The following is a 27,972-nucleotide window of genomic DNA, read 5'->3' as shown; positions in this document are numbered from 1 at the left end:
TTTCTTTTTCATTGGCACTGTGGCATTTTCAAAATGCCTTTTGTTCTTCAATTGATAGGTAAGACTACAATAAAGAATTGTTATATGTCCAACCATTTCTACAAAGTTCAAAATTCCATTGAGTCACTAGAGTTAATGACAGACAGACTGACAGAGAAACATACAATGATTCTGAAACCCCCATCCATGACTGAGAGGGGATTAATGTTGTCATGAATGGCAAATTATCAATTATAAAAGATATTTCAAATCAAAGACATTAGAAGCTGTTAATGATAAAGAAGTCACAGTCACAATGTAAATGATAGTCAATCATAGTATTGTTGATAGATAATTTCAATAATGGGTGCACAACTTAATATCTAAATATGTTTTACAAACATCAAGAGTGCATCATATTTTTTAGTGTAGAGTTTTCACTAGAGCTCTGTATAGATAAAGCCTTCCCTCCGTATGTCGTCTCATTTTCTTTGATTTCTGTAGCCTTCTTGTAAAGCTTGGCTGCTGCCTCAAAATCCTTCTGTAAAATGAAATATAAAAGACTGTCAATAGTGTAAAAAGGCCAAATAATTATGTTTTATACAATGTGGTAGATAATGTCAATAAAGCCCCCCCCCCACATTGACAGGCTTGTTGACACCTTAGAAGAACCAGTCTTTGTAAGAGTGAGGCAATGGGTGAAACATGGTCAAAAGACCAGTTTGACAGTGTAATTGTACAATCATAAGAATCAACAAATTAAGACCATGTTTTCATGTTTTCCACATTTTTTTAACAGATTACACGAAGCAACCTAGTTTGTGGCAGACCAATCAACATTAATGATGGCATAGTAATTAATCGGGTTATACAAAATAATCTGGTTTACTCAAAGAGAACCAACCAATCAGAAAGCTTCTTACAAATCAAAATTAAATTATCAAAACATAAAAAGACTTTTTCATGCAATTTATTTTCAGGATTTTCTCTTGCTTGCTAAATTAGCGACAAATAAATTGTTCATTGAGTTGGTTTACAGTGTATGTTTAAGAATGATGGTCTCCACTATCACAGTTTAGCCTGTTATCATAGCGATGTAGATTCTTTACCCTAAAAATTTTTGTGACAGCTATGTAAAATAATAAAAAAGTAATAAAAAGATTTTTCTTCCAAAATACTTACCAGTTCATACTTCATGACAGCTAAATTACGCAGAGTTTCTGCCACCCGTGGATGCTGAGCTCCAAGACTCTCCTCGTAGATCTTTAATGCCCTCTCATACAAAGGCTCAGCTTCAGAGTATTTATTCTAAAAAAAAAAGGCTTTAACCAGTGAGTATCATTTTTTACAAATGGATGAAAAATTTTATCTACTGTAAAAGTACTAATGTTCATGGGGTACCAATTTTAGTGGTTTTGCATGGGTGAGCCAGACCAGGAAATTTGGTACCCAAGAAAAGGAGATTCCCATTATCATGGATACTGAAAACCTCAAAACCACTAATTCAAGAATCCACAAACTTGTGTATCTTTCCTAATCAATGAAAATTGGAATCCATGTATGAAAGTACTTTCACAGTATTTCGTGAGTTGAGCACAAGTATGAGTAAATAAATGAGTAGTTGAATTCAAGATCTAAAATAACTAAATATCAGTTTAATTTTCAATATGTCTTCCTTTTGCTTTTTTTTCTATCATTAAATACATTGAAATAGCTGTTGTCTTTGACTTTCAGTATGTCCATGTACACAGCCAAGGGGTGACTTAGTTTTATGCCATGTTAGATTAACTTAAACTATGCCTGTTGTTAGAAAAACAGGAGGATAGCTCAAAATACCATTTCACCTCTTGTGAATACAGATGTTTAAATAAACATCTTTTTACCTACCAGGTATTGTGAATACAGTACAGCCGATTAACATTTTTTTACCTGTTGTGAATACAGTACAGCTAAATTAACCAGAGCTGTTGCCACAGACGGGTGGTAGGAACCAAATGTCTTTTCCCTAATTTCCATAGCCTTGTTATACAGAGGTAAAGCCTGGTCAAACTTGCCCTGTCTTCGGTATAATAAAGCCAGGTGGTTGATGATGGATGCTACACTCTCATGGCTTGTACTCAAATACTACAATGATAATTTCATTAAAAGCTTGTATTAAAGTAAAGGATGGATGCTACACTTTTATGGCTTGTTCTCAAATACTAAAATGATAAATTCATTTACAGCATATATTAAAGTAGATTTTCGATGCTACAGTCTCATGGCTCGTACTCAAATACTACAATGATAAATTCATTCGCATCTGAATAATATCATAAATTATTCATCAAAATTTGCAGTATCTCAAAAATGAAAAACCCTTATACACTGAGGCTTCATTCAACACATGGTAGAACTTCTTGGTTCTAGATTTGGCTTTATTGGTTTTTGGTGCACAATTTATTTTAGATCTTCCTACGTATTTGGGAAATAACACTGCTGATGAGATGTTACTCCTTGTATATAAAGCGTATGGAAATGTGAAATATTTATATGATTGTTACTTTTTGTATAACAACAAATATTAGATAAGTTGCTGCAGAAGTACATCTAATGAGGTTTGGTTTAGTTTAATCAAATATTTATAATTCAGTGGTCAATATAAGAGAAGAGAAAAAAAGCTGAGACAGGATACAATAGACAAAATAAGGGTATTTTTTTTCGCTCTGCAATTAATGACATTTTTATGCGGTTGTTTATTGGTATGGCGATGTTGTCATCCTCTTCCATGTCATCATTGTATGTAGACACTTGGTTTTCATGCAATAACTTAAGTTGTGGTACACCAATTGTTATGAAATTTTAAATAATTTTACTAACCACAAAAGGAAGGTTCCTATTTAGTTTGAAATCTGTGGCCCTAACTTTTTAGAATAAGGGGCCATAAAGAGCAAAAATAGGTGCTTTATTAAAACCCATGTAGAATGTTTTGCTTTTTTTTCTGACTTCGATAATTCCTTTTCCATTGAGTTCCTTATTTAATTCTGGTAAGCAAATGTATCAGCACATTTGATGTGTTTTGTACTGTTTTTGAGTAATAAGGAGTCAAAAGGACCCTAAAAATCAACTTTTTTATTTTTGGTCCAATTTCAAATTTTTTTTTAACTGATTCCTCTGTTTACATTTTTATCAATCAGATATTTTTACCTTAGTTTTAATTACCAAAACATGTAGAAGTTAATTGTACAGAGGTAACTCTGTACTTTCTCTTGTACTGAGGTAAAAGTATATTTTTTACTCTTTTAGTTTTGATTTCTTGAGCTCACATACAGACTTAAGAAGTCTATATTTTATCTTTGTTTAGATCTCCATGGCTCTTTCATACAGAAGTCAGAGGTATCCGAGTATGATTTAATGAGTTGTATTGTGTAGAGTAAAGTAGTCTATGATTTACCTTAGTTTTGAACTCCAGAGCTCTCTCATATAGAGGTAAGAAGTCTATATTTTACCTTAGTTTTGAACTCCAGAGCTCTCTCTTACAGAGGTAAGAAGTCTGTATTTTACCTTAGTTTTGAACTCCAGAGCTCTCTCATACAGAGGTAAGAAGTCTGTATTTTACCTTAGTTTTGATCTCCAGAGCTCTCTCATACAGAGGTTCAGCTTTATTATACTGTTTCCTGTCATTGTACAGGGCAGCGAGGTTGTTCAGTGACTGAGCCAGATCTAAATGGTCTGGTCCTAATATTGATTCTCTCATCTCTAATGCTCTTTTAAAGAAGGATTCAGCAGTTCTGAAAAATACTCTAAATTTATTGTGAGACAGGTACTACCTGAAATGCCCTCAAAGAAAAAAAATTTCAGCATTAGTAGATGCTCATGGTATGATATGTAGGTGGGCATGTCACCCCACTCAAACAGATTATTCTGACTAAAGCAAAACTGTCATCAATTTATACCTGCCGCTGCCGTGACTACAATTTTAAAATTTGGTATGACTCAACTTGGGATTGAACCCATAACCATCCAAACTCAAGGGGAGCAGGCTATATGCCACAAGACCAATGAGGGAGGACACAGGACCTAATTATGACACCAATAACAGGAAGAAATTTTAGTAAATTCTGTTTAAAAAATAGCAATATTGACATTTTTTGTCTATGTAATCTAATACAAAAACTGCTCCTTGTCAAAGACAAATAGGAGAAATGTGCACTAATAAGGAGAATTTTTGTCATTTCTCCCTCTAGTTTAGGTCCTGAAGGACAGATGGAACTTTAAGACTTACTCAAAATCATTCTGTAGATAGTAGAGAACTCCAAGTTCATTGAGAATTCTGGCATTATCAGGTGAGTCAGATCCTATGGCTAACTCCTCCAGTTGTAAAGCTCTTCTTTGTACCACAGTTTTTGCTTGAGTTTGCTATGGAAAGAGAAATTAAGTAAAAGTCTTTGTAAGAATCATGCAAAATGGGAAACCCACAAAATGCAAGTCAATTAGAATGCTCAATAGAGGACAAAAGTATAACTCCCTCATGTAAACTTCCTGTCAGACTGAAATCAGGCTGTCACTGCTTCTAAGTTCAAAAGTTATATTAGTATAATTTACCAGTATGAAGTCCTCTATTTAATTTATAAGTACATGTAATAAGTCGGAAACCAGTAATGTAGAGTAAGGATCTAACTTGTTTGGTATCTTTAACCATGGATTATATTTCATCCCTGCTTCAACAAAATGTTTATAGCTGAAACGTTAATGTTTAATAAAGCTATGAAGAGAAATAAATCCTACTCAATGTAAAACTGTAAATGGCATAATTACTCTTTAAAAAGCCAGTATTCCACTTTGTCCTCTTACAGATTAAACCTGCATCATATATAATTTAATGAATTTGGGACTCATTTTGCCAACATTATATGGACAACCTGGTCTCTATTCCTCAATTCCAAGGTAACAATTGTATACATACAATCAGAGATTTATGAAGGAGACTGACCAATACATACCATTGGAGATTTAGGAGTTTTCTGTTTCTTCCTGATGTTAACTGCTCTTTTCTTTAATGGATCTGCTTGGTCATGTCTAAAAAAAAGTCTCAGTGTAAATGTGTTTCAGTTTTAAGCAAATTGCAATAAAAATGTCTCTAGCTTATTCTATGTTCTTGGATAATTACAGGTAGAAATTGGTTATAATATCATCATATAATTGTATAAGTGCACTAACCTGATGAAGTCCAGCTGTTACCCACAAATCATCCATTTTTAAGTGTAAATTTCTGCAAGAATCAGGCAAAGTGGGAAAAATCAGAATCATAAAAACCCCACCAATCTAACAATACAATTTTACTGAAGGATACTTTCTCAATTTGAAAAGAACATTATTTGAACTCTGCATCACTGGATTTGCTCAGAAATTTTTCAATAGAATAATAGAAAAATGAGGTTTTTGACAGAATTATCTGACCTTGAAATCTTATTTTTCAGTGCATTTAAATTAAAATATAACACAATTTACGAAAATGGTATGGAAGATATTGTCATTTTGATTCTGAGGGTGCAAATAGACAAATTAAACTTTCAAAATGGTGGATTTTTATACCATGTTTCACCCACTGCCAGATTCATACACAGACTGATACTTAAATGTTTGGAATAAGAAGAAACAGTGTCTAACAGTACATTAAAGTACCTGTATAACATGTGATTTAATACAGAATTTCTCCAGTTTTTTCATTTATAATTGTTTAAGGATATTTTCTATGATGTGTCAGTAAATAAATGAATAAGAACTACATGTACTTGTCTTTGTTGTCTTATTACATGTATCTCCCTATTAGATTTCAAAACAATGAACAGAGGAACTGGCTGGTAAAAAAAAATAGAAGTACTGTGAGCACGCTCACTAAAAGAATACCCCCTGCTTCAAATTGACTTAAAAGTAAAAAGTTTGTTGGACTATCTCTTCTTGAGTCCTCCAACAGAAATCATATTCCTTCATAACTCCATAATCATCAGTAGTATAATCAAATTCATCCATTGGCAGTTAGATAATAGGACAAACAATATAATTAAAATATATTACACAATCACTGAGTGGGGTTTAGAAAATTAGCATACAACCTTATTATGTAGGTTATAATTACATGTACATGTATAAAGATTCTGGTAATACCTATCCTGTCTCTGATATAACTGAGCCAGAGCCTCTAGTTCCGTGGCAACCAACGGGTGGTCCATACCATACTCATTCTCATACAGAGCCAGGGCCTGTTTATAAAAATCTTCTGCAGTAGAGAATTTGCCCCACTGGGCATACAATCCTGCCAAGATGTGATGAGTTTTGGCAACTATAGGATGATCTGGGTGAAGAGTTGTCTCCCTTATCTCTAAAGCCTTTTGTAAAGCTGATACAGCCTATAATTACATAAATATGATAACAAAACAGAAAAAAAAAACATAACAAAAACAAACTAGAAATATTGTGAATATCCCTGTTCATGGTTAAAATGGAGTTAAAAGTTGAACATAAATTGGATAATTGCCTTTTGGAGCCCTAAACCAATGTTTATCTCCATTATCTCACATCTTTATAAGATTCCAACCTTCATTTAAAATTTCATCAAAATCACTTGAGGGGTTCAGGAGGAGCTGCAGTTACAAGAAATCTGGACAAACAAATGGAGGGACAGAAAGGCTGATTCTCCCAATAAAAAAAATTGAGCAGAGTGAGGTTATAAAAACAATGTTCACTTAGATTTTTTTAGCCATTAATATATGAATTTAACCTTGATATTCATGGCCTTTCTAAATTAAAAGTTTTTTCATTCCTCTTTATTTTAACCTGGTAGATCATTGTTCTATATTTGACAAAATGTGGTGAATAAAAGCAAACATGTTGACTTCAGTGACCACCAAAAGGGAACTTTACTGCAAACATAACTTTAGATGATTTGGATGAAGAGTTGTCTTCTGAACTGGACAGAAATAGTCAAAATGTTGGGTTTTTAGCTTGTTGTTTTACAAGCTATTAGGAAATGTGACCATGAAAACTTTTTATCTAAAAATCTGTCATATACTTCTCTATCTAAAAATCTGTCATATACTTCTCTATCTCAAAATCTGTCACATACTTCTTTATCTAAAATCTGTCACATATTTCTCTATCTAAAAATCTGTTATATACTTCTCTATCTAAAAATCTGTCATATACTTCTCTATCTAAAAATCCTTCATTTACTTCTCTATCTAAAAATCTGTCATATACTTCTCTATCTGAAAATCTGTCATATACTTCTTTTTCTAAAATCTGTCACATATTTCTCTATCTAAAAATCTGTCATATAGTTCTCCATCTAAAAATCTGTCACATACTTCTCTATCTCAAAATCTGTCATATACTTCTCTATCTAAAAATCTGTCATATACTTCTCCATCTAAAAATCTGTCATAAACTTCTCTATCTAAAAATCTGTCATACTTCTCTATCTAAAAAAATCTGTCATATACTTTATCTAAAAATCTTTGATATATTTCTCTATCTAAAATCTGTCATATACTTCTCTATTTAAAAATCTGTCATATACTTCTCTATCTAAAATTATGTCACATACTTTTCTATCTAAAAATCTTTCATATATTTCTCTATCTAAAAATCTGTCATATACTTCTCTATCTAAAAATCTGTCATATACTTCTCTATCTAAAAATCTGTCACATACTTCTCTATCTAAAAATCTTTCATATATTTCTCTATCTAAAAATCTGTCATATATTTCTCTATCTACAAATCTGTCATATACTTCTGTATCTAAAAATCTGTCATATACTTCTCTATCTAAAAATCAAAATACAAAAGAAAAAACTCCAAATATTGTTCTCCCATAACTTAAGGGAAAAAATTACATCCACAATTTTTTTTTCATGAAATTTGTAATCTTACCTGATTGAGTTGACCCAGATCTTTAAGAAAATGACCGAGTGATTCATACAAATCTGCTATTCTCTCTAAAGTGATAAGGCCACCATACTGACCAACCACTGAAATAAAATTTGAAATTTTAATTGAAGAATGTCAAGGATTGAACTGATGTTATCTTGATAAACAGACCATGCATTCTGATCACTAAAAAAGACAGCTATGTTGTCATTGAAAAGTAAACTCTCAAATGCATCATTTAATTATACAATTTTTAAACTCAAAGTTAAGATATTTTATATAATGTTTTCAGCACCAAAATCTGTAGCCTCAATTTTTCGTTACATCAGCATTCAAATTTCTAATCCTTCAATAATTACAATAGATTTTCTTTTATTATTATCTCAAATAGAAAACAGCCATGTACAGAGGAGTATTTCTTCTCCATATCATCATTTTATCACAATTTTCTTTTGTAACAATACTTACATTCCTCCATTTTCCTTGTAGCATTGAAGTAGAGCTGGGCCATTGTATTTTTATCAGCACCAACAAACTGCCAGTAGGAAATTAACTCTGGACATCGTCCTCTGTAATACATGAGAATAACATACATGGATTAATCAAACATAACCTTCATACAGAATAATAGTTACTTTTTGATTTTCATACTTACAATGTCATGTGACATATCCTTACAAGACAATGTCATGTGACATATCCTTACAAGCACATAAACGTAAGTTAAGATATTCCACATGATATTGTCAGTATCAAATTGAAAGTAAATATCATTCTGTTAATCAGTAATCCAATTAGGGCCTATCGATAATAAAATGATATTTATGTACATTTAGTTTTTGGACTACTTTTGAACCACAAAGAATCTAGTATTGGGACTACACACTGTTTGTGTGTGACGTCATTTTCATTAAAAACTGTGAAGATGATCTGATGATGTCATAATAACTCTCAAGGTGATCTGATGATGTCATAATAACTCTCAAGATGTTACAAAAATCTTGTCATGTATGACAAATAGAGAAATATCTGTCATTAAATGTAATACAAAGTAGAAATTATTGATGAATTTGTCACATTTTTACACATGTTGGATATATATACTGGTAACTGGTCCATAGATAAAACATATTTATTTATACTTTACTTTTGAACTGTAAGTAAAAGTTGGACCAAGTCGTAAATCTTAATAACAATAGGTCTAATATGTATATAATACTGAACCTAAAGATAGATATTATAATCAAAGACCCCATTACCTTGAGTATAGTCTTTGGAACACACAGAGATTTAACAAACAGTGTTGCAATGATTCTTTCTCTTGTGTTTGTCTCAGTAACCATGGCAACTCATCAGATACTCGACAAGAAGTTCTACCTGGGCTGAAAAAAATGGACTATAATGAAAATGCTTTCTTACTAATTATCAAATAAGTACATGTAGTAACTAACAAAATAGTTCTACATTCATAAATACATGTAGTAATAAGTTATTTTCTCTCTTAAAAGCAATAAAGAACATACCCTATATATCTTTTTGTCTGTTACATGAAAATAAAAAAAAAAAGATACACATGGTAAGTTGTGGTTTCTCTTCTTTTAGGATACCTTCATCAAAGACTTTTAAAAATAAACCCCTTATGTAGCTATCTCAATTGAAAGATACTGATATTCACATGTAAACGAAAGAACTGTATTGCCTTTCCAACAGTGAGTTAGAGAAGAACTGTATTGCATTTCCAACAGTGAGTTAGAGAAGAACTGTATTGCCCTTACCTCAGTGAGTTAGAGAAGAACTGTATTGCCCTTACCTCAGTGAGTTAGAGAAGAACTGTATTACCCTTCCAAAAGTGAGTTTGAGAAGAACTGTATTACCCTTATCACAATGAGTAACAAAAGAATTGTATAGTCCTGAAATCAACAGGGATGATTTTATGAGGTCAAAAAACAAACTAATAATAAGCAAAATAGGAAGTAAATATACATAAAAAAAATCTTAATGGTTAAATCCTGATTTGAAATACTGGAATTCCACTAAAAAGCGGGTAAAAATAATCCATGCCTCAATGAAGTATGGAAAAAGTATGTAGTTCTTACCTTAGCGAGTTTGAGAAAAACTTACCTCATTCAATTAAGGATGACTTACATAGCCCTTTAATACCTCAGTAAGCAGATATGAACTGTATAACACTTGCCTTAGTGAGTTAGCCTTTATCTCAGTAAGGGAAGAACTGTATAGCCCTAGCCTTCTGTGAGTTAGCCCTTACCTGATTGAGTTCAAGCAGAACTGATTTGTTCTTGCCTTCATGATTTTGCCTTTAGCAGACATTCAGATGTTAGAAAAGAACTTCATAAGATTGTACTGAGGAATTAGTTTAGCCTCCTCCTTACCTCATTAAGTTAGCCCTTACCTCAGAGAGTTAGAGAAGAACTGTATGAGGTTCTGTCTGTACTGAGGAATTAGTTTAGCCTCCTCCTTACCAAAACAATACTCTAATACTGCCTTTTCTACCTGTATAGATACATGAGAAGTATATATTTAACATTTTGCTAAATAATGTAAATTTTGAATAAATATTTTATTATTCCCTTTGTGTTTTGCATTTTATTTCAGTTATATTGGACTTTCCAAATAACAAACCATAAAGTGAAAAAATAGAAAATTTAAGAAATGTAACATGTTTGGACTTCTTAAACAAATGTGAAAAAGAGAACCACAACACACAACCAAAAGTGCCACACTTGGTAATCATATGTTACTCAAAACACATATCTGTAAATCAATCATTAGAAATAATATAGTAATCATATGGTGTGGAATCCCATGTTAATCATGTGATAACCATATGTTAATCATGTGATAAATTATTTGTAAAATAAACACAAGCTAATCATATTTTAACAAAGATGTCTGAGATTGAATTGATGTTAGATTTTGACATCTTATACCTGTTGATGTGCAAACATGAGTAATCCCCCTTGGTACTTCAGGATAAGATGGTGAAACAAGATCTCAGTCAGTAAGGTCAGAAAGTGGGATGATAGATTTGGTACCAAATCTAATAACTCACTTTCCCGAAGTCCACATCTACTGATGTAAATAAACCTCAGAATCTAAAAAAAGAATTATCATCAATAAATAACAAGAGGCTCCCAGGAGCCTGAATTGTTCACCTGATTAAATTATTGCCTTTCAAGGGCAATAACTCTACCAAGGAGTTGTCAGACAATTTTGACTCCACTTGATTCATTGGAGACTTTTGTAAGCCTTATAATAAGGATCACTTCAGCAATTGAAAGCTATTGGCTAAACCTAACAGATTTGGAAATGTATGCAAAAATTTGCTGTCTGATCCCTATGTTCTATTTTTAGTAATAACAGCCATGTTTTTTTAACAGATCAAAAATCAACACGATCATTTTGTCCAGGATACTCTAAGGAACAACCATCTTAAGTTTCATCCAAATCCATTCTGCAGTTTCAGAGGAGAAGATGTTTGAAGAAATTGCTAACAAGGACGACAAGTGATGGCAATAGCTCACATGGCCTACGGCCTATGGCAAGGTGAGCTAATAATACTGGTAGACAAGAAAAACTTCCTTTCAACACATTCTTTTCTTATTATTGTTTTATAGGATTGTTAAGTAGAAGTTCAATTATCATTGGTAAATGGGGCCTGTGAGTCTTGTTCTTGGTTTACTCTTCATCTTTAATCTTTACCATTTCAGAATGATGAAAAGTTATCAGAACTGTATATTTTGAGATTTTACCAAACAGATCATGTAGTATTGTTTATTGTGTAGAAATAGTTAATAACTTTACATAAGAGGTTAAGACTAGTCTTTACTCCATAAGCAACCAGTGTTCTCCTTAAGATTTACATATAGAATCCTGGTAACCCCTGAATTTCAATATAGCATGTCGCATCTAAAAATTATAGCATCATGTTTGTATTGAACCATATAGGAAGTTCTTTTTGGATAGCATCCTGGTAAAAAATATAGCATCAGGGAAATTTGATATCATAAAGCGTGATCAATGGGATTTAGGGACCCATTTTTGTAAATTCACTGGGTCACATGACTAACAAGCTCTATATGCCTTATTTTATCATGTAGGTTCTGTTCTGTCTTACTTGATAAGGCTGATAAAAAATAACAGTATATAGTAAGTCCTCCCACGTGTACACCTGTCTTTAATCTTGGGGTATTTTGAAAGGTCCTATGTAGGCTAAACCCTTAAAATACATAATGTCAGTTACTTATTTTGGTGAATATTTACTATAAAAAAAAGAGAACAATTACAATATGTATAGTTAAACCTGTCTAAACCAAGCATCTTAAAAAATCATTTTAATGTCAGTTTTATTTTCTGTGCTTTTCAATCCTGTTTATACAAAACACGTACCTAAGGTCAAGAAACGACTTTAAGACCAAAAAGGTTTCAGTTAACATGGTTAAGACAGGGTGCTGAGTTTGTACTCACCATTTTTAACTGTCCTCTATTTTCATGTGTTTCTAGTGAGAATCTAAGAACATCTAAGACTTTACAATACAGACTAATACAATCTGTGCAGGTTAGAAGACTTTCTAGATGTTTGGCTGACTTAGAATCAAATCTTGTATACCTGCAATGATATACATATATTTAAAAAAGGTTGGGGTACATTAATGGGTGAAATTGGCCCCCCTTATATTTATGAAAAGTTTTACTAGCTGAACAAACTAGTAACACCAAGTTAAAGTTGAATTGTATTTGTCTATAAATTATCTGTTCTACACATTTGGGACATAATCCTTCGTAAAAAAAAACAGTTTTCTGAAATTTAACAAAATCAGGAAGTAAATTATCCATTTACCATGAAATAAAAGTGTTTGCACCAACTAGTCAGTAATAAAATTAGGCTTGCAAATCCAGATGGTGTTGTTGTCTACTTTATTGGTTCATTCATAAAGATTCTGTGTGACAACCATAGCATACCCTAAAGTATCCTCCCTCTAACGAATTTTAAGGAAGCAGGAGATGGTTCACTCTATCTTCTCAATGTAAACCTTAATATTATCTTGTATTTTTGTTAGTCTCATCATAATTCATGAATATTTGGTAGGTCTGCATTAGCTCAGGCATTAGAAATTTGAATAAAATATCAATTTTTTTTTATCAAAAACTAAGAACTAAGTCAAAGATTCCTATATTGTGATGTTATTACAATACATCGAGTCCTCAAATAATATGCAGAATCACACCAGTAGGGGCCTAAAACATCCCTAATTTTTATGAAGTTCTCAGCATTTTATTTGAAAGCCACAAACAACTACTATAAAATAATAAAACATTTTCATAAATAAAACATACAGAGGACAGCAGGTACAGGCAGTCCTGTATGAATAAATACTAAAGTCATCAACCTACAGTGTGATGTGTTTAGAACATGTCATGTTCGAGCACTAGTACATATAGAGGTCAGTAGGTAGCCATGGCAATGGGGTCCTGAAGTAATACTGAGGGTGTCAGTCTGTGGTTTGTATTAACCTACACTGAGATGTGTTTACAACATGTCCTGTAAAGAACACTTGTACATATTAAGGGCAGCAGGAAGAGAGTTTAGAGATAGTACTGAAGGCATCAGTCCGAGGTTTGTATTAACCTACCCTGAGATGTGTTTGGAGAGTAACATTATATATTTAGGACAGGAGGCCGAGGGAGTCATACACTGAAATAGTGCTGAGGTAATCAGTATGAGCTTTAGACTAACATACCCTGAGATGTGTCTAGAAAGCACCATTACATAAAGAGGGCAGCAGGTAGAAGGAGTTCTACACTGTGTGAGTATTGAGGTTTCTTCCTCGGAACTAATAGAAGCATCCAGAGTAGCCAGCTCAGCATGGAGGAGTTCCTTGACATTTTTATTGCTCAGTGGTTCTACTCGTACTGTTGGCCAAGATCTAAAAAATTAAAAGTACAACAGTTGCAGTATCTTTTATTCACATTTTGAATAAAATCTGTTTTCTTTTTCCCTATAAAGAACATGACATAATTATATATTGTCTCAGGAAAAGCTTACTTTCTTGGTTTTATGTATCTATTACAGCACATCATCCACCTTCAAAATAAATAATTCCCTTCAAATAAACATATCCCATCCTTTTACATGTATATATGCAGCAAAAATCCCAATATAAGACATACATACCTCCAGGACTGGGGACATGTATCCTCACAGGCAGAGACAATAATCCTGGTATCAACAGGGAGTGGGTCCTTTAACCACTTAAGATGGACCTCAGCTTGCTGAAATAATAACCAGTGTATTTTAAAAGTAATTATAAAAATAGAATACTGTTTATAGAGATGTTTAACTATGAGAAGACTTTTCTTTACTATGACTTAATTAATACATGTAGATCTACTTTCACATCAACAGTAAAAGCTGAAAATCTAAACGAAATAAAATAAGCTTGTATCAACATTGCAAGACCTGATTTAAAAAAAATATCTTAATGGTCAAATTAGGATTTGAAAAGGTTGAAGAATACAAACAGTCGAACCTCGATGTGTCAAACTCAGATTAGTCGAAATCTCGGAGAACTCCAATTAATTACAAAGTCCCAGCAAATCTCCCCTTACTCAATAAAATTTTACCTCGGATGACTCGAACTAGGATGAAAAAAAAACCTCAGATAACTCGAGGTACTCAATCAGACCCCTAAATAGGACTTCAAGGTTAATTAACTCTGATGTCTTGAAATCTACTAATTAGTCAGAAAACTGATTGCTTTATTGCAAACCATGATTGAAGTGTGTTTAAATAACGATTAGCGTGGCTTTTAAAATTGCTTTGTTGACACTCTTTATGGCTTGATTTGTGTATTTAAATAATTCTAAATTGTGCATGTAGTGAAAAGAATTGCATTTTATTAATTACACATTGTTATTCACATTAACAGTGTAATCAGGTATTTAGATATTTTGATAATTAAAAAAAAAATACAGATGAATTGTAATGGTATCTGACTATTAACACAGTTGATAGTAAGTGTATTGCAACGACTACATTCATTTCACTAATGAATTTGAAATTTTATCGTAATAATGTTGAGCATGTGGATTGATGATACTCCTGATTGTGAGTCAAACAAAGCAACATGTTTTGAACTATGAAGCTTTTGATGTAGAAAAACAAGAAAGAATTTTCACTAAAACACTCAGTATTTCAAACATGATATACAACATACAAAAAATATCTTCCGATATGAAACACAAGACATTACGAAGTATCGTGTAAAGTGAAGTACAAGCACACATGTACAAGCATAACAAATGATGTAAATGTAGAAACAATCATAGAACAAACTACTTGTATTTCCGGTTTATCCTCGACTTCGGATTACTTGAACCTCAGATAACTCGAACATTTTTGCATGGTCCCTTCGACTTCGACTTAACGAGGTTCGACTGTAATTACTCCAGGTATGACGTTAAAGTTTGTCCAAACTTTTTTTGGACAAGTAAAAGTTGAAGTATACTTTCCCTGGAGGACAACCAAATCTTTTTCAGATTTTTAACATACATTTGCTAAATGAAAACCTAGATTTCAATTTGGGCAAGAAAAATTGTCATTAACTTGCCCAATAGGGCAAAATTAATAAAAGTTATTGTCATACTGTTACTATACCTGGAATCTGTCAATGGAGTCTAAAACTACTATAGCTCCACCTGGTGTCCGTGATGAGATTCTCTCTAGCCATCTAGGGAATTCTTCTACAATACGAACAGGGTCAGAGGTCAAGGGAGGTGGTGAATTTAACTGCTGCATCAGCTGAAAAAAGGTTATAGAAGAAACTAAATTGAATTTGAAATCCAAATGTTTTCTACCGCTGACATAAACAGAAATGCTAAATTCAGTTACATGTCAATAGCAATAATCTTTAAGGGTCTTTTATTAATCTATACTTGAATGGTGCAGACTTAATGTGATGCTAAGTATAATATGTTCAAGATCTGTGCAGTGAGTCTCATAAATGGCAGAACTGACCTGTGCAGTGAGTTTCAAGAATTACAGAACTGACCTTTGTAGTTAGTCTCAAGAATTACAGAACTGACCTGTGCAGTGATTTTCAAGAATTACAGAACTGACCTGTGTAGTGAGTCTCAAGAATTACAGAACTGGCCTGTGCAGTGATTTTCAAGAATTACAAAACTGACCTGTGTAGTTCGTTTCAAGAATTACAGAACTGACCTGTGTAATGAGTCTCAAGAATTACAGATCTGGCCTGTGCAGTGAGTTTCAAGAATTACAGAACTAGCCTGTGCAGTGATTTTCAAGAATTACAGAACTGACCTGTGTAGTGCGTCTCAAGAATTACAGAACTGACCTGTGTAGCGAGTCTCAAGAATGGCAGAACTGACCTGTGCATTAAGTCTCAAGAACGGCAGAACTGACCTGTGCAGTAAGTCTCCTCATCATCATGATGGGATCAGCACTAACTGTAGACTCTCTACCAACAAAGTGATACAATAACAAACTACTAGGGATCTTCTCTTGTTGAAGTTGAATCCTGAAAACGAAGTATGATTATCAGAATCACTTGTTTTCTCTTTTTCCTAAGACAATTTTGAATGGAATCTTCTAAACATGATTTCATTCATTTTAGATAAATTAATTGGAACCATGTGTATGTGACAGATATTAAAACAGCAAAAAAAAATGCATGTAATCTATTGTAATCTGTAGAACAGGGAAATATATATCTCTAACACCAATTAGGCAAGAGATCTTTAATCACTGGTTCAGCTAAAGCCTCCATAGTAATAAACAAATTTTAAAAAGAATTGCAAACAGAAATTAGAAAAAGATAAGCAAGTATGTAATTTCTTCAAAAGTGGTACATGTATATTACCACAAGATACTTCCTTTGAGGGTGATATACTAGATTACCACATGAAGGAAGTATTGCCTGATACAAAGTCGTGGGTGATAGTCTCTCCTGAGTGTGGTGATCTAGTATACAATGCTTACCTGCAGACAGTATGTGACTGAATTCAGTCAGTTTATAATAGGATAACTTCTCCAAACAATCTGATGCATATCACTCTTTTTTGCGCAACTGTTATGTTTTCTTTGTGTCCTTACATACCAAAATTACTGATATATTTCTTCATTTACATTTCCAAATTAAAAACTAACCATTTAGCCAGAAGTAAAGATCTTCCACAGCCAGAGGGTCCTAGAATTAACAATGGAGGTAATGGACCGGCAGACATAACATGGGCATTCAAACGTTCGTAGTGCTGAAAAAAAAAAAAAAACAAAAACACATGAAATTAAAAAACATGAAATTGCTATACCCTCATTCATATCCAACTCATATCCTACTCATATCCTACACCAACCAAAATCACTTACAACATACGCCCCATCAATTCTAAACAATCCATTTAAATGTGATGAAATGTGGATGGAAGCATGGAATGACTGACAGATAAGCTGATTCCAAAATACCACCCATGAATTGGGGGTATAAATGTACATGTATATTTATGGTCGAATCAAAAACTATTGCAAAATATTTTCTGTGTGTTTTATAGGAAATGCTGTTAAAGTACATTATCATACTAGTAAATTTCTAGGATTTTTATTGGCTAGGAGTGTGTCATTACAAATCCTATTTACCCCGGTGTAACTCACAAATTTCCTCGACAAGAACATCACATATCATTAAGCCCTAACACGATATTCATTTCAAATATAAAAAATATTTATATCTCTTGTTGACTTTTGGATATTAGAAAAACAGTTGAAATTTTTTTTTAGAAATATGAGAAACTTATTTTCCAATGACCTTTACTGAATCTACTATTACAGTAGAATAGAGTGTTTTGTCCAGGAACTGTACACAAATTCATCCCCAGTGTATGTAAATTGACATTATTAATGCATGCAGTCTAACCGCAACTGCAATATATGGTACCAAAATCAAAATTGTAAAATTCTAAAGAAACCACTTTTGACACACAGAATTTTTAGTGTCTGTTTGGTACTACCTAAGGTAGATCCCTATACTTTTGACACACAGTACTTTCAGTACCTGTTAGGTACTACATAAGGTAGATCCCTATACTTTTGACACACAGTATTTTCAGTACCTGTTTGGTTCTACATAATGTAGATCCCTATACTTAAATAAAAACAACTTGATATTCTCAAATTTGTAACAATTTCAAAATAATGACAAAAAAAAAGGTTACTTTTACTTGGTCACATTTTGTCACTCCTAACGTAAAAAGGACAAAATTGGCTTGATACATACCGGTATGTTCATATCCATAAATTAGAACTTCAGAAACATCTAATGAACTTTTTATATTCATGAATTCCAATTTTTGTGGTTTTGGACAAAAGCTCAAATCATATATTCTTGAATTTGTTGGGTTGGTAAGCTACTCCTCAATAAATAGGACATTTCCTATACATTGGGAACCAGAATTCATGGTTTGCATAACCCATGAAAACCAGAAAAATTGGAATCCTATGAACAATAATATTTTTACAGTATTTATCGTAATATTTCACTCTCTATTTCGTTCAGAATTTTGATGATTTGTCAAGTATTTGTTACGTAACAGGACTACAATTTTAAATGATAATTTTAGATAATGTTGGTAATATTCATTGTGAGAATGAACCATGAAAACCACAAGGCATAATACTTTTTTCATAGCATTCCTAAAAAACATCTTTTTTAATTTTCAAAACTTCCTACATACAAAAATAAAGGATACAATACTTCAAAATTACAAATTCAATGTATATCAGATCTTACCCTCTCAAACCCTAATTCACAACTAGAACTTTTAGCAAAGTTAATGGCCTCAAGTTGTTCATTGTCAGTATGGAGATCCCAAACATGGCCGCCACAGATCTGATTGGAGCCATCCTCCATATTCTCCTCGTCCTCCCCTTCTACTTTACTATCCAGGCCTAGCTCCTACAGCAAAAAGGAAACAGTAAAATCACTACACACACAAGTCATTTTATACGTTTACAAAATTACACATGACTTCATTCTTTTCAATTGTATATATCCATCAGTTCATGGGAAAGTAAATTTTCATTTCTTATTTTTGTTATTTTAGATCATTAAATACTTTTCGTTAATACCCATTTTAAAGTAAAATCTTACATGGGAGAGAACTCCATCAACTCACACCTGTTCCACTCTGTGACAGAGGCTGGAATAACCATCAGTAATTGTACATCATACTTACATGGGAGAGAACTCTCTGTCACTACGGCTGGAATAGCAATCAGTAATTTTACATCATACTTAAATGGGAGAGAACTCTCCATGACTAGGGCTAGAATATCCATCAATTTTACAGCATACTTACAAGCGAGAGAACTCTCTCTATCTCAACACTGACTTGTTCCACTCCACGACTAGGGCTAGAATATCCATCAATGATTTTAGCAGTTTTCTTTTCTCTAATCTTTGTTTTCAGGTCTCTAGCTTCATTATGACCAGACCTTGAACTGCAAAGATTTGACATGGCAATGTTTCAAACCATACAGTTTTAAGAAAAATGAAAGCCTCTTGGGAATTATACATTGAGTATTTTATTTACTTCACATATGTCCTACTCTGATTTATGATTTTAATAAGATATGTAAGGCATCCTGCATGATTTTTAAACTGAATGGTTGATTGATTGTTTGATTGTTGTTTTACGTGCTATGGCAGATATATATTTCAGGACGAGAATGTTAAATTAATCAATCCGGTTTTGTACAAGCCTGACACAATGAACTGGACTTTTATTGTGCTAGCTCACACATCCCACAGGTATGTCAGTCCCTCCATTTGAGTACATTATTCTGACTAAAGACAACCAGCTGTCATTCTATCTTCTGTACGAAACCTGCTTATCAAAGAAGCTGGGACTACCAATTTTAAACTTTTTGGTGAGACTCATCCTAGAAATGAACCCATGAACTTTTGCATTCATGTTTAACATGCTATCAGAAGACCATCAATACAGTCTAATTGAATGAGATACATCGATTCTCAACAATGTACGACAGTAACTATAGACAGAAAATGAATTAAGCCTACCCCTTCACATCTCTAAAACAAAAGATGGCTGACTTAGCAACAGGATTATCCAAATAACCACTTTTATATTCTAAACTGGTGAATCTGAAATAAACAAAGTATTCATTAAAAGTTTTACTAGAAATTAATTCACTTTTATCTGACCTTGGCATGTGGTAGGTGGCTAAAGGCAACATTGTTATACAATATAGACACTGATATACATGTACAGTTCAATTTCATAAAAAAATCTGAACTGAAATTTTCCTAAAATCTGTCTTAAACATAAATTTCACAAATTAGATCAGTTGAAATTGAAAGTTTAAAAAAAAGACTTTAAGTTTTAAGGAAGTTCTTAATAAGCTAATACAGACCATAGCAGATGTTTTAAGTAGACCATAGCAGATGTTTTAAGTACATTTTATTTCCAACTAGAGGAAGAAGATCAATAAATCAAGGATATCTCCACACTCTTCCAAAAATCAATACAGATGAAACACACATGGCACCAGTCATAATAGGGTATGTAAGTCTTGTCATGTGAATTTGGGTTCCACGAGAATGGGTCCTAGTTTACCATTCAAATGCAAGGAGATTTATTATTTACAGATTGAGGAGTTCAGTATTAAAAGCAAAACACCTTTTTGTGTAAAAATGCAGATAAAAGATGACACATTTCTTTTTTTTTCATGAAAAAAGAGTTAAGAAAAAGCATTGAATAGAAGATTTGGCATTGTAACACAGAGTTTCAAGACCCTGGAAGTAAACAATAAAATGCAGATTGTATTTCAATATGTTCAGAAATTATGGTAAGGGTAATGAAAGTAGAACGAAACTTGCATACCCTATAATCATTGATTGATAGATTGTGGTTTTATGTCCTATGGCAGATATATCAGGAATATAAGGATGAAAAAGCCTCACTTACTGAACAGACCATATTTTTAGCCAGCTCACTGATGTTACAGCCTATGCATAGGCATATCCCACATAGAAGCATTCGTTTAAAGTCTGAATTACTGAACAGACCATATTTACATGTATCATATACATGTATTTAGTGCTTTCATGTAGAGGTATCATACATGAAAGAAAACTAAAAGCTTCTCTGTGTGCACTTACTTATCAGTGGAATCTCCAAGAAATGCCAGAAATATACTGGATTTCATGATTTGGTGTTTCTCAGTGCATACTTACTTATCAGCAAAGTCTCCAAGGAATGCCAGAAATATACTGGATTTCATGATTTGGTGTTTCTCAGTGCGTACTTACTTATCAGTGGAATCTCCAAGGAATGCCAGGAATATATTAGATTTAATGATTTGGTGTTTCTCAGTGTGTACTTACTTATCAGTGGAATCTCCAAGGAATGCCAGAAATATATTGGATTTAATAATCTGGTGTTTCTCAGAGCGTACTTACTTATCAGTGGAATCTCCAAGGAATGCCAGAAATATACTGGATTTAATGATCTGGTGTTTCCTTGTCAACTGTTGCTGCCAGAGAACCTGAAAGTGTAAAAACAGTTTTATTTGGAAACTTCTTGCCAAAGAACTGAATTTTTATAAGAATAGTTCCATTCAGGAAGAAAGGTAAACAACAAGTGGCACATATCTATTTTTAGCACATACAAATTTTGACAGTAAACACCTCAGAAACAAGGTTTCTAACAATGCTAGAGTTATCTTTCTTGACACATTATAATTAAGAGTCATCCTGCTATGAAAAACACATGTTATTACAGAGTTACTTTTCTCAAAAATAAAACTTCACGCTTTTCCTCTAAAGTTTTAATAAATAAATCAAAACTTTTTATTTTATCATAATTTGTAAAACTTCCTGGTTCGAGTGCTAGAATTTAAAAAAAAGTTTGATTTGTGTAAGATGAGTTATAGACCTCAGTGTGATGTACGCATTGAGTTTGTTTTGTTTGCTTTCATATTTTTAGTTTGCTGATATTTTAACCGGTTAAGCCTATGCCTAACGTTTTTGCTTTGAACCATGGGGATGTTATATTTGCATGAATTTGCTTGTGACATACATTTTTCCTAGTTGAACAGCTTATAGAACTTATGAGTAATATGTTTAAATCAGTTTGATATACAATTTTTCATAAGAATAATGAGAACAGATAGTTTATTGGTAATTTTCATTTTTTTATTGTAATTTTCATTTTGAGTATATGAGTTCTCTTTACATGCTAGAGTTATCTTTCTTGGCACATTGTTATAATGTTTATTTTGGGAACTTTTCAAGACTGGATCAATCACTCTAAAAATCCTGAGATGCCTTTGATTTATTTTTGTGGAAAACCCATAAAACCAATTGGCAACATATATGCTTTTTAAGTCAAACAGTCAAATATAGAAGAATACATTCTCCTTCAGTTTTGAAGTATGAACTATTTCAAGAAATGAATAATGGATTTCCATATGCAAGATTTAGTATGTTAAAACTTTATCAATGTCATTCCCTATTTTTTGTGGCAGTTAATATTGCAAATGCTTTAGATTTTTTCTGTCTTGTCTTGTTTCCTTATCTTTAGTTCTATATACATGTAAGTACATGTTTTTTTATTCTATCATCTACATGTATATGTAGATTGCCTGTGCATCTTCTTTTCACATTTTCATGGAGGTGGATTTTGACATCTCTGAATTGTCGTCTATTTTAATGCCTCAATATTTTTTTGCCAATATTTATATAATTGTAGAAATGGGTGTAAAGAAAAGAATCTACCATTATATACCTGTTGTGTATGAGAGACAGTGTCATCATATGGTATGTGAGAAAAGGTCAAAGTTCGTCCTTCAGCTTCACACATGGTCAGAAATCTAGGATAATAGTCCTAAAAATTAAAGAATATCAACCAAATCTTTAAAAATTGGTTACTTGTTTTGTTATTTTTGTATTTTTGTTTTTAATATATTATGAGGTTTCTAAAATGGGACAGGTTCTGATACCCTTGGGTAAAAACATCAATGAATTCTCACGATTAAGAAATGTCTCTCATCCCAAAATATGAATTTCTTTTTCTTTGTATATGGAGATTGTTTTGCTATTTTTGAAGTTGACAGAAAAGCCTGAAAAACAGTACATGTAAAATGGATTTTTAACAGTGCTTAATGTTTTATCATTTTATTTAAACTATTAAAATTGATACCCAGAATATGTTAACTTGAAAGAATCTGTGAAATTATAAACTGCAAAAGTTAATATGTTTATAATTTTAGTGTTGCACTGACCTTTAAAAGAATATCTACTTCTGTGTGTGTATCACGAGGGGCAGAGATGTAGACCCTCACTACAGGACTGAGAGAATGTTCTGGAGAGGTTGGTACTGACTGAGTCATATTAGACAATACGGTGCTCCAGTCCTCTGAAAATAATGACAGAATATGTTCTTAAGATAAAGATCCACCAGGGGAGTTTAAGATGAAAATCCATCAGGGGAGATAACCAACCAGAAAATAACAGCAAACATAACATTCTTTCTTCTGTATTGAAATATCACAGTGTAAAACTTTGTATGAAACCATACCAGTAAACATGTTTGACATCTGCACTTCATGTTTGAAGAAAATGTTTTAAAAAATCTAGTGACAGGAACATGTGGTAACAAAACAAATTTAAATAAATCCCCCATTTTTCCAAAGTTTTGTTAGAAAATGATTATGAATTGTCATCAATTTTTACTACTGGTGATTTTTTTTAGTTTGTATTCAGCCAGATCACTGAGTGAAATATCTAGACTTTTTGTAGATAAAGAAAAAAAACTTAAATGCTTAATAATTTATATTGATCTTCAGCAGAAATTTCTCATTAGATTGTTGTCATGACAACAGAGTATTAATTTTACCTTTATTGACATTTGTAAAGATTCCTTCTGGTTCCATCATACTGTGTACAAACTCTGGTAACCGTGGTGATGGCTGCGACAGCTGGGCAGTACTGCTGAGTGAAGGTTCACCATCCATGTTAGGCCACCATTCACCAGGGTTAGTGTTACCTACAAAAAAAAACACAACAAAAAGTTAAACTGCCTGAATCACACTGGCTTAAAATTAGCCTTCATATTACCACAATCAGATAATAAGAAGATAACTGTCCATTTGTTACATACAATATACATTTTCTTCCTGATAGGGTTGTTGTCTCTTTGTTCTCGTTATATTTAAGACAGTTCAGAGACATCAATATCATGGCCTAATTGTGAAAACAAGACAGAAAGACCATCTACATACTTATTAAAGAACAGGAAAACTTTTAATGTAATGTACACTTTCTAGGAAATGACAATTTGACATTGGCTTCCACTACGACTTGTTGCCCACACCATACCTGTACAGGCAGGTAACACGTATATTTTCCATAAATATGCATATGGTCCAGAATGTTTGAATAAGATTTGGAATAAAGCAATATGTACCGGTACAATACACTATCTTTTAAACAGTTTAATTAGCATTTAAGCAACACATGTGATAGCTTTAAAATGTTTCATCCAGTCTCTTTCTTATGCCATGTAGTTATAGAACTTATCATAAACCTGGTTGCCACTTACACATGACTGTCATCTTTTAGTGTAATTCTTCAAGGGGATGTGACAATAACTTACTGTTTTCATCAAATTCTTGTCTAGATTGAGCATCCACATCTTCAATTGAGTAACCTAGAGCTATCTTAGCCAGCTTGTTTTCCAGTCTTCTCTTCTCCCTCAAAATATTCTGGAGTTCTCTTTCCATGGTCTCCCGAAAAATCTGACAAAAAATTTATCATGGATTCATAGGGACAAAGAATAACATACATGCACATGTAGGAGGTCTGGAACATGAATGACTGAAAACCATTTTGTCCAACATGATGTACATACAGACAACTGCAACACTGGCATTCAGTTTTAGTTTAGCTCAACTCTGAGACTGGACAATTTTTTTTAGTTTTGGTCATATCTATAGTTGAGGTTGATTTTTCAACTTTCACTTTAACACATCCCTCATAGCTTTTTGTAAAAAAAAAAAAACAAAACCTTAAAATTTCTCAGTTACATTCCTTTCTTATCCCAAGTCTTCACTTTAAAGCTTTAAAATAAAACCTTAAAATTTCTCTGTAATTTTCCTCTCTCATCCTCAAATGTTGCAGCTCTGATCAATGCCTGTTGTTCAGCCTCTAATGAGGCATCCCGCTCAGCCCTCAGATTGGTACAGGTTTTCTGTAATACCACAAGCTCTGCTTTAAGTTTTTTATTTTCGGTAATGAGTCGTTGTTCTTTCCTCATCATATTGGCCATTTCATTGTCCTTGTTTATTCTGTAATAATTTAATTTGATTTGTAACAAGCTGTATGATTGGTTGGTTCTCTTTGAGCAAACCAAGTCATCTTGTAAAAATTCCTTTGGTAAACGATGTCATTTAAGCTGATCAGTCCAAACTTTGTGATTCAATAATACTAGATAAACATGATAAAGTAACTTCAATATATAAACTGTGTAAACTGTCAAACCAGTTTATTTCATATGTAACCTCTTAAAAAGGAGACATTCATCAAATAGACAGCAGGAATGACTATCCTGTTGACTATTCCTTTTGACTACTGTCTAGATTTTATCAATTCTGTAATTTTGATATTACCCTTCATAAATGCCATAAAAAGGTGTAAGGAAAAGCTACATGCGAACTCTTCTTTAGACAAGAAAAAAATTCACCTGCTTTCCCATTATCCCAACAACAGAAATTGTGATGGTATATTTCTAGTATGACAAAAACTAGCACACTGTTAAAACTAAGGTTATTCTTCATTTATCACTATGCTTGTTTTATTCAGTTTTGATCTGCAAATACATGTATATACATTTGTAAATATATTATTGTTACCATGACCTTATCTACATGTTTCATTCAACTTACATGTATTACCTGTACATGTTGTAGCCTTACCTGTACATTTCAAACTCCTTCCTGATTTTCTCCACCTCTGTATTTTCTAGTTCAACAGACAATGCTGAACTAAGGCTGCCACCTTTTGGTCCTTTTCGACTTGACCCACTTTTGAGACCAAGTCTTCCTCTAGGTCTGATTTCAATGGGAATCCTCTTGATAACCCCACGACTACTTCCATCCAGATCCTTCCCAAGGATATCATCATCTTCTGGGTTATGTAGGAATGACCCTCCAGTTCCCATGGCAACAAAGAATGGTTCCACTAAGTTCACATATTTCTATAACAAAAAGATCACTTACTGAATTACATATTGTAATACATGTACATTTAATGCAGTATTGTAAGTTTGATGACAAGAGTTAAAAAAATAAAGAAAATATGTAATGGACACATGTATGATACATTGAAAGATTTTTCGTTCTCAAACATGCAGAATGACGTTCAGTCAAAAATTAGAGAAATACCCAGATTGCTAGTGTTATTATGTATTTCAGAGGGATACACTATAATAAAAGTTTCACACAGATGTAACATTTTGTAGACCAGAATCACTGACTAAATTAACAAGTTCAGGTCATATGGCAGTGTTCTCCCCAGGCCCTTAAAGTGCTGTGCTTTACAGTGCTGTCGAATTTGGGCACTGCCATATTGACCTCCTTACAGTGCTATCTTGCAACCCACATTGTGGTATGAAGTTAAACATGAGGATTAAAAATCAATAATGACAGAAAACGTGTGTGCCTCAAGGTCATTTATGGCATCCTACAAGGTAATTAGCTCAACACATAGCAGTAAACACGCTATGGTCTGTTGATCACCCCAACCATATCACCAGATTTAAAACCTACCAAACTTGACACTTACATGTACTTAATGCCCCACTGAGCAGTGTAGTTCCTTTGACATAAATCTACCAGAGCTACATGTAGGTAATATGATTCATTCCCTTAATCAGTTTTTAAAATGAGTGATGCATATTGTCTTATAGATTTGGAATCAACGTAATTTTTTTTATTTACATGTATTATACATCTATGATGATCAATAATAAACTCTAGAATTACTTTTTTGAATTGATAGATGACAATGTTCTCATTACATGTTCACTACTGTCACAACTAATTTCTCCACTCTTTGTGAGGGCGACTGTGAGTGGGGGTCATAGTGTCTCCCATGGAAGGGGGACACTTTGTCAAAAACTTGGTACAGGGGTGCAGCTGGAGCTGGAAATTTATTTGTCAAGAAAATTAGTCCCATTCATAATTTAACCTGGCCTTGCACTCTGACAAGTTTATGACCCCACACTTGGTAATTACCTGGTCAACCAGGTGTGAAATAATTCTATTGTTAACCTGGTATCCCTGATACGTGCATCATTAATAATCCTTTAAAATAACAACAATTTATCAATCTTTCGATCATTAGGAACACTAAAGATAATCCCAGGGTTCTCAATCGTCTTCAGCCAATCGTTTTGGACCGCCGAAAAAGGCGGAGTTAACTCGAGACATTTCTAATTATTGCCAATAAATTATACCTTAAAATTATAGAAATATGACCCATTGATATAGAATACCTTAGAAATGACAGCCCATTGATATACATGTAGGAAATGAAAAAAATTGACCTAATTATATATTTCAACTCTAGAAAAAAAGACCCATTCCAGCGGCACGTATGTATATACTGGTATTTAGAAAGTGACCCCTTCAGTGGTGTTTCCACCCAACACCGTGGAATCACCATTTCATAATATGCTTTAAGTTTAATTCCTATGCTTACATGATAAAACCCACAGCTAATCTAAAGTAATAATCGTGTGAATCTTGATTTTTTTCATTGGAAATACAAAATATTTGAACACATCAAACAATTACCTGAAAAATACAAGGGTCCGTTTGGTTATCCTTTCATACACTGTCAAAAAAGTTAAGGGGGCAATAAATAAGAAGGTACAAAAATCGTCATTCTTTTCCCAAATTTTCGTGGAACCAAAACAAAATTTTCTTATTTCCGGTGAATGGCGAATAGAAAATTTCAACCAATATCG

At 32.9% G+C, this 27,972-nt stretch overlaps 1 protein-coding gene across 1 annotated transcript; it reads right to left on the bottom strand.

Annotated features, from left to right (window-relative positions):
- LOC148599140 (nephrocystin-3-like) lies at positions 1–27,944 on the bottom strand. Its single transcript, XM_088557667.1, has 29 exons — positions 27,800–27,944; positions 25,919–26,199; positions 25,078–25,291; positions 24,601–24,742; positions 23,842–23,991; positions 23,228–23,361; positions 22,732–22,830; positions 21,405–21,490; positions 20,004–20,087; positions 19,282–19,423; positions 18,714–18,878; positions 17,078–17,181; positions 16,334–16,448; positions 15,566–15,709; positions 14,084–14,181; positions 13,650–13,835; positions 12,376–12,517; positions 10,839–11,003; positions 10,301–10,401; positions 9,150–9,272; positions 8,359–8,459; positions 7,894–7,991; positions 6,127–6,368; positions 4,962–5,037; positions 4,244–4,377; positions 3,578–3,749; positions 1,909–2,103; positions 1,162–1,287; positions 1–520 (listed from the first exon to the last, which is right to left on the bottom strand). The coding sequence occupies exons 2-29, from the start codon at positions 26,161–26,163 to the stop codon at positions 383–385; spliced, it is 3,921 nt and encodes a 1,306-aa protein (XP_088413793.1). The 5' UTR covers positions 26,164–26,199; positions 27,800–27,944; the 3' UTR covers positions 1–382.
- Between the last annotated feature and the right edge of the window lie 28 nt (positions 27,945–27,972).

This window comes from Perna viridis, chromosome 13 (assembly GCF_037379345.1).
Source record: "Perna viridis isolate PV_CMFRI_1.1 ecotype Kerala chromosome 13, ASM3737934v1, whole genome shotgun sequence".
In the NCBI taxonomy this organism is placed as follows: Eukaryota; Metazoa; Mollusca; class Bivalvia; order Mytilida; family Mytilidae; genus Perna; species Perna viridis.
This window is presented reverse-complemented; position numbering and strand designations above follow the sequence as displayed.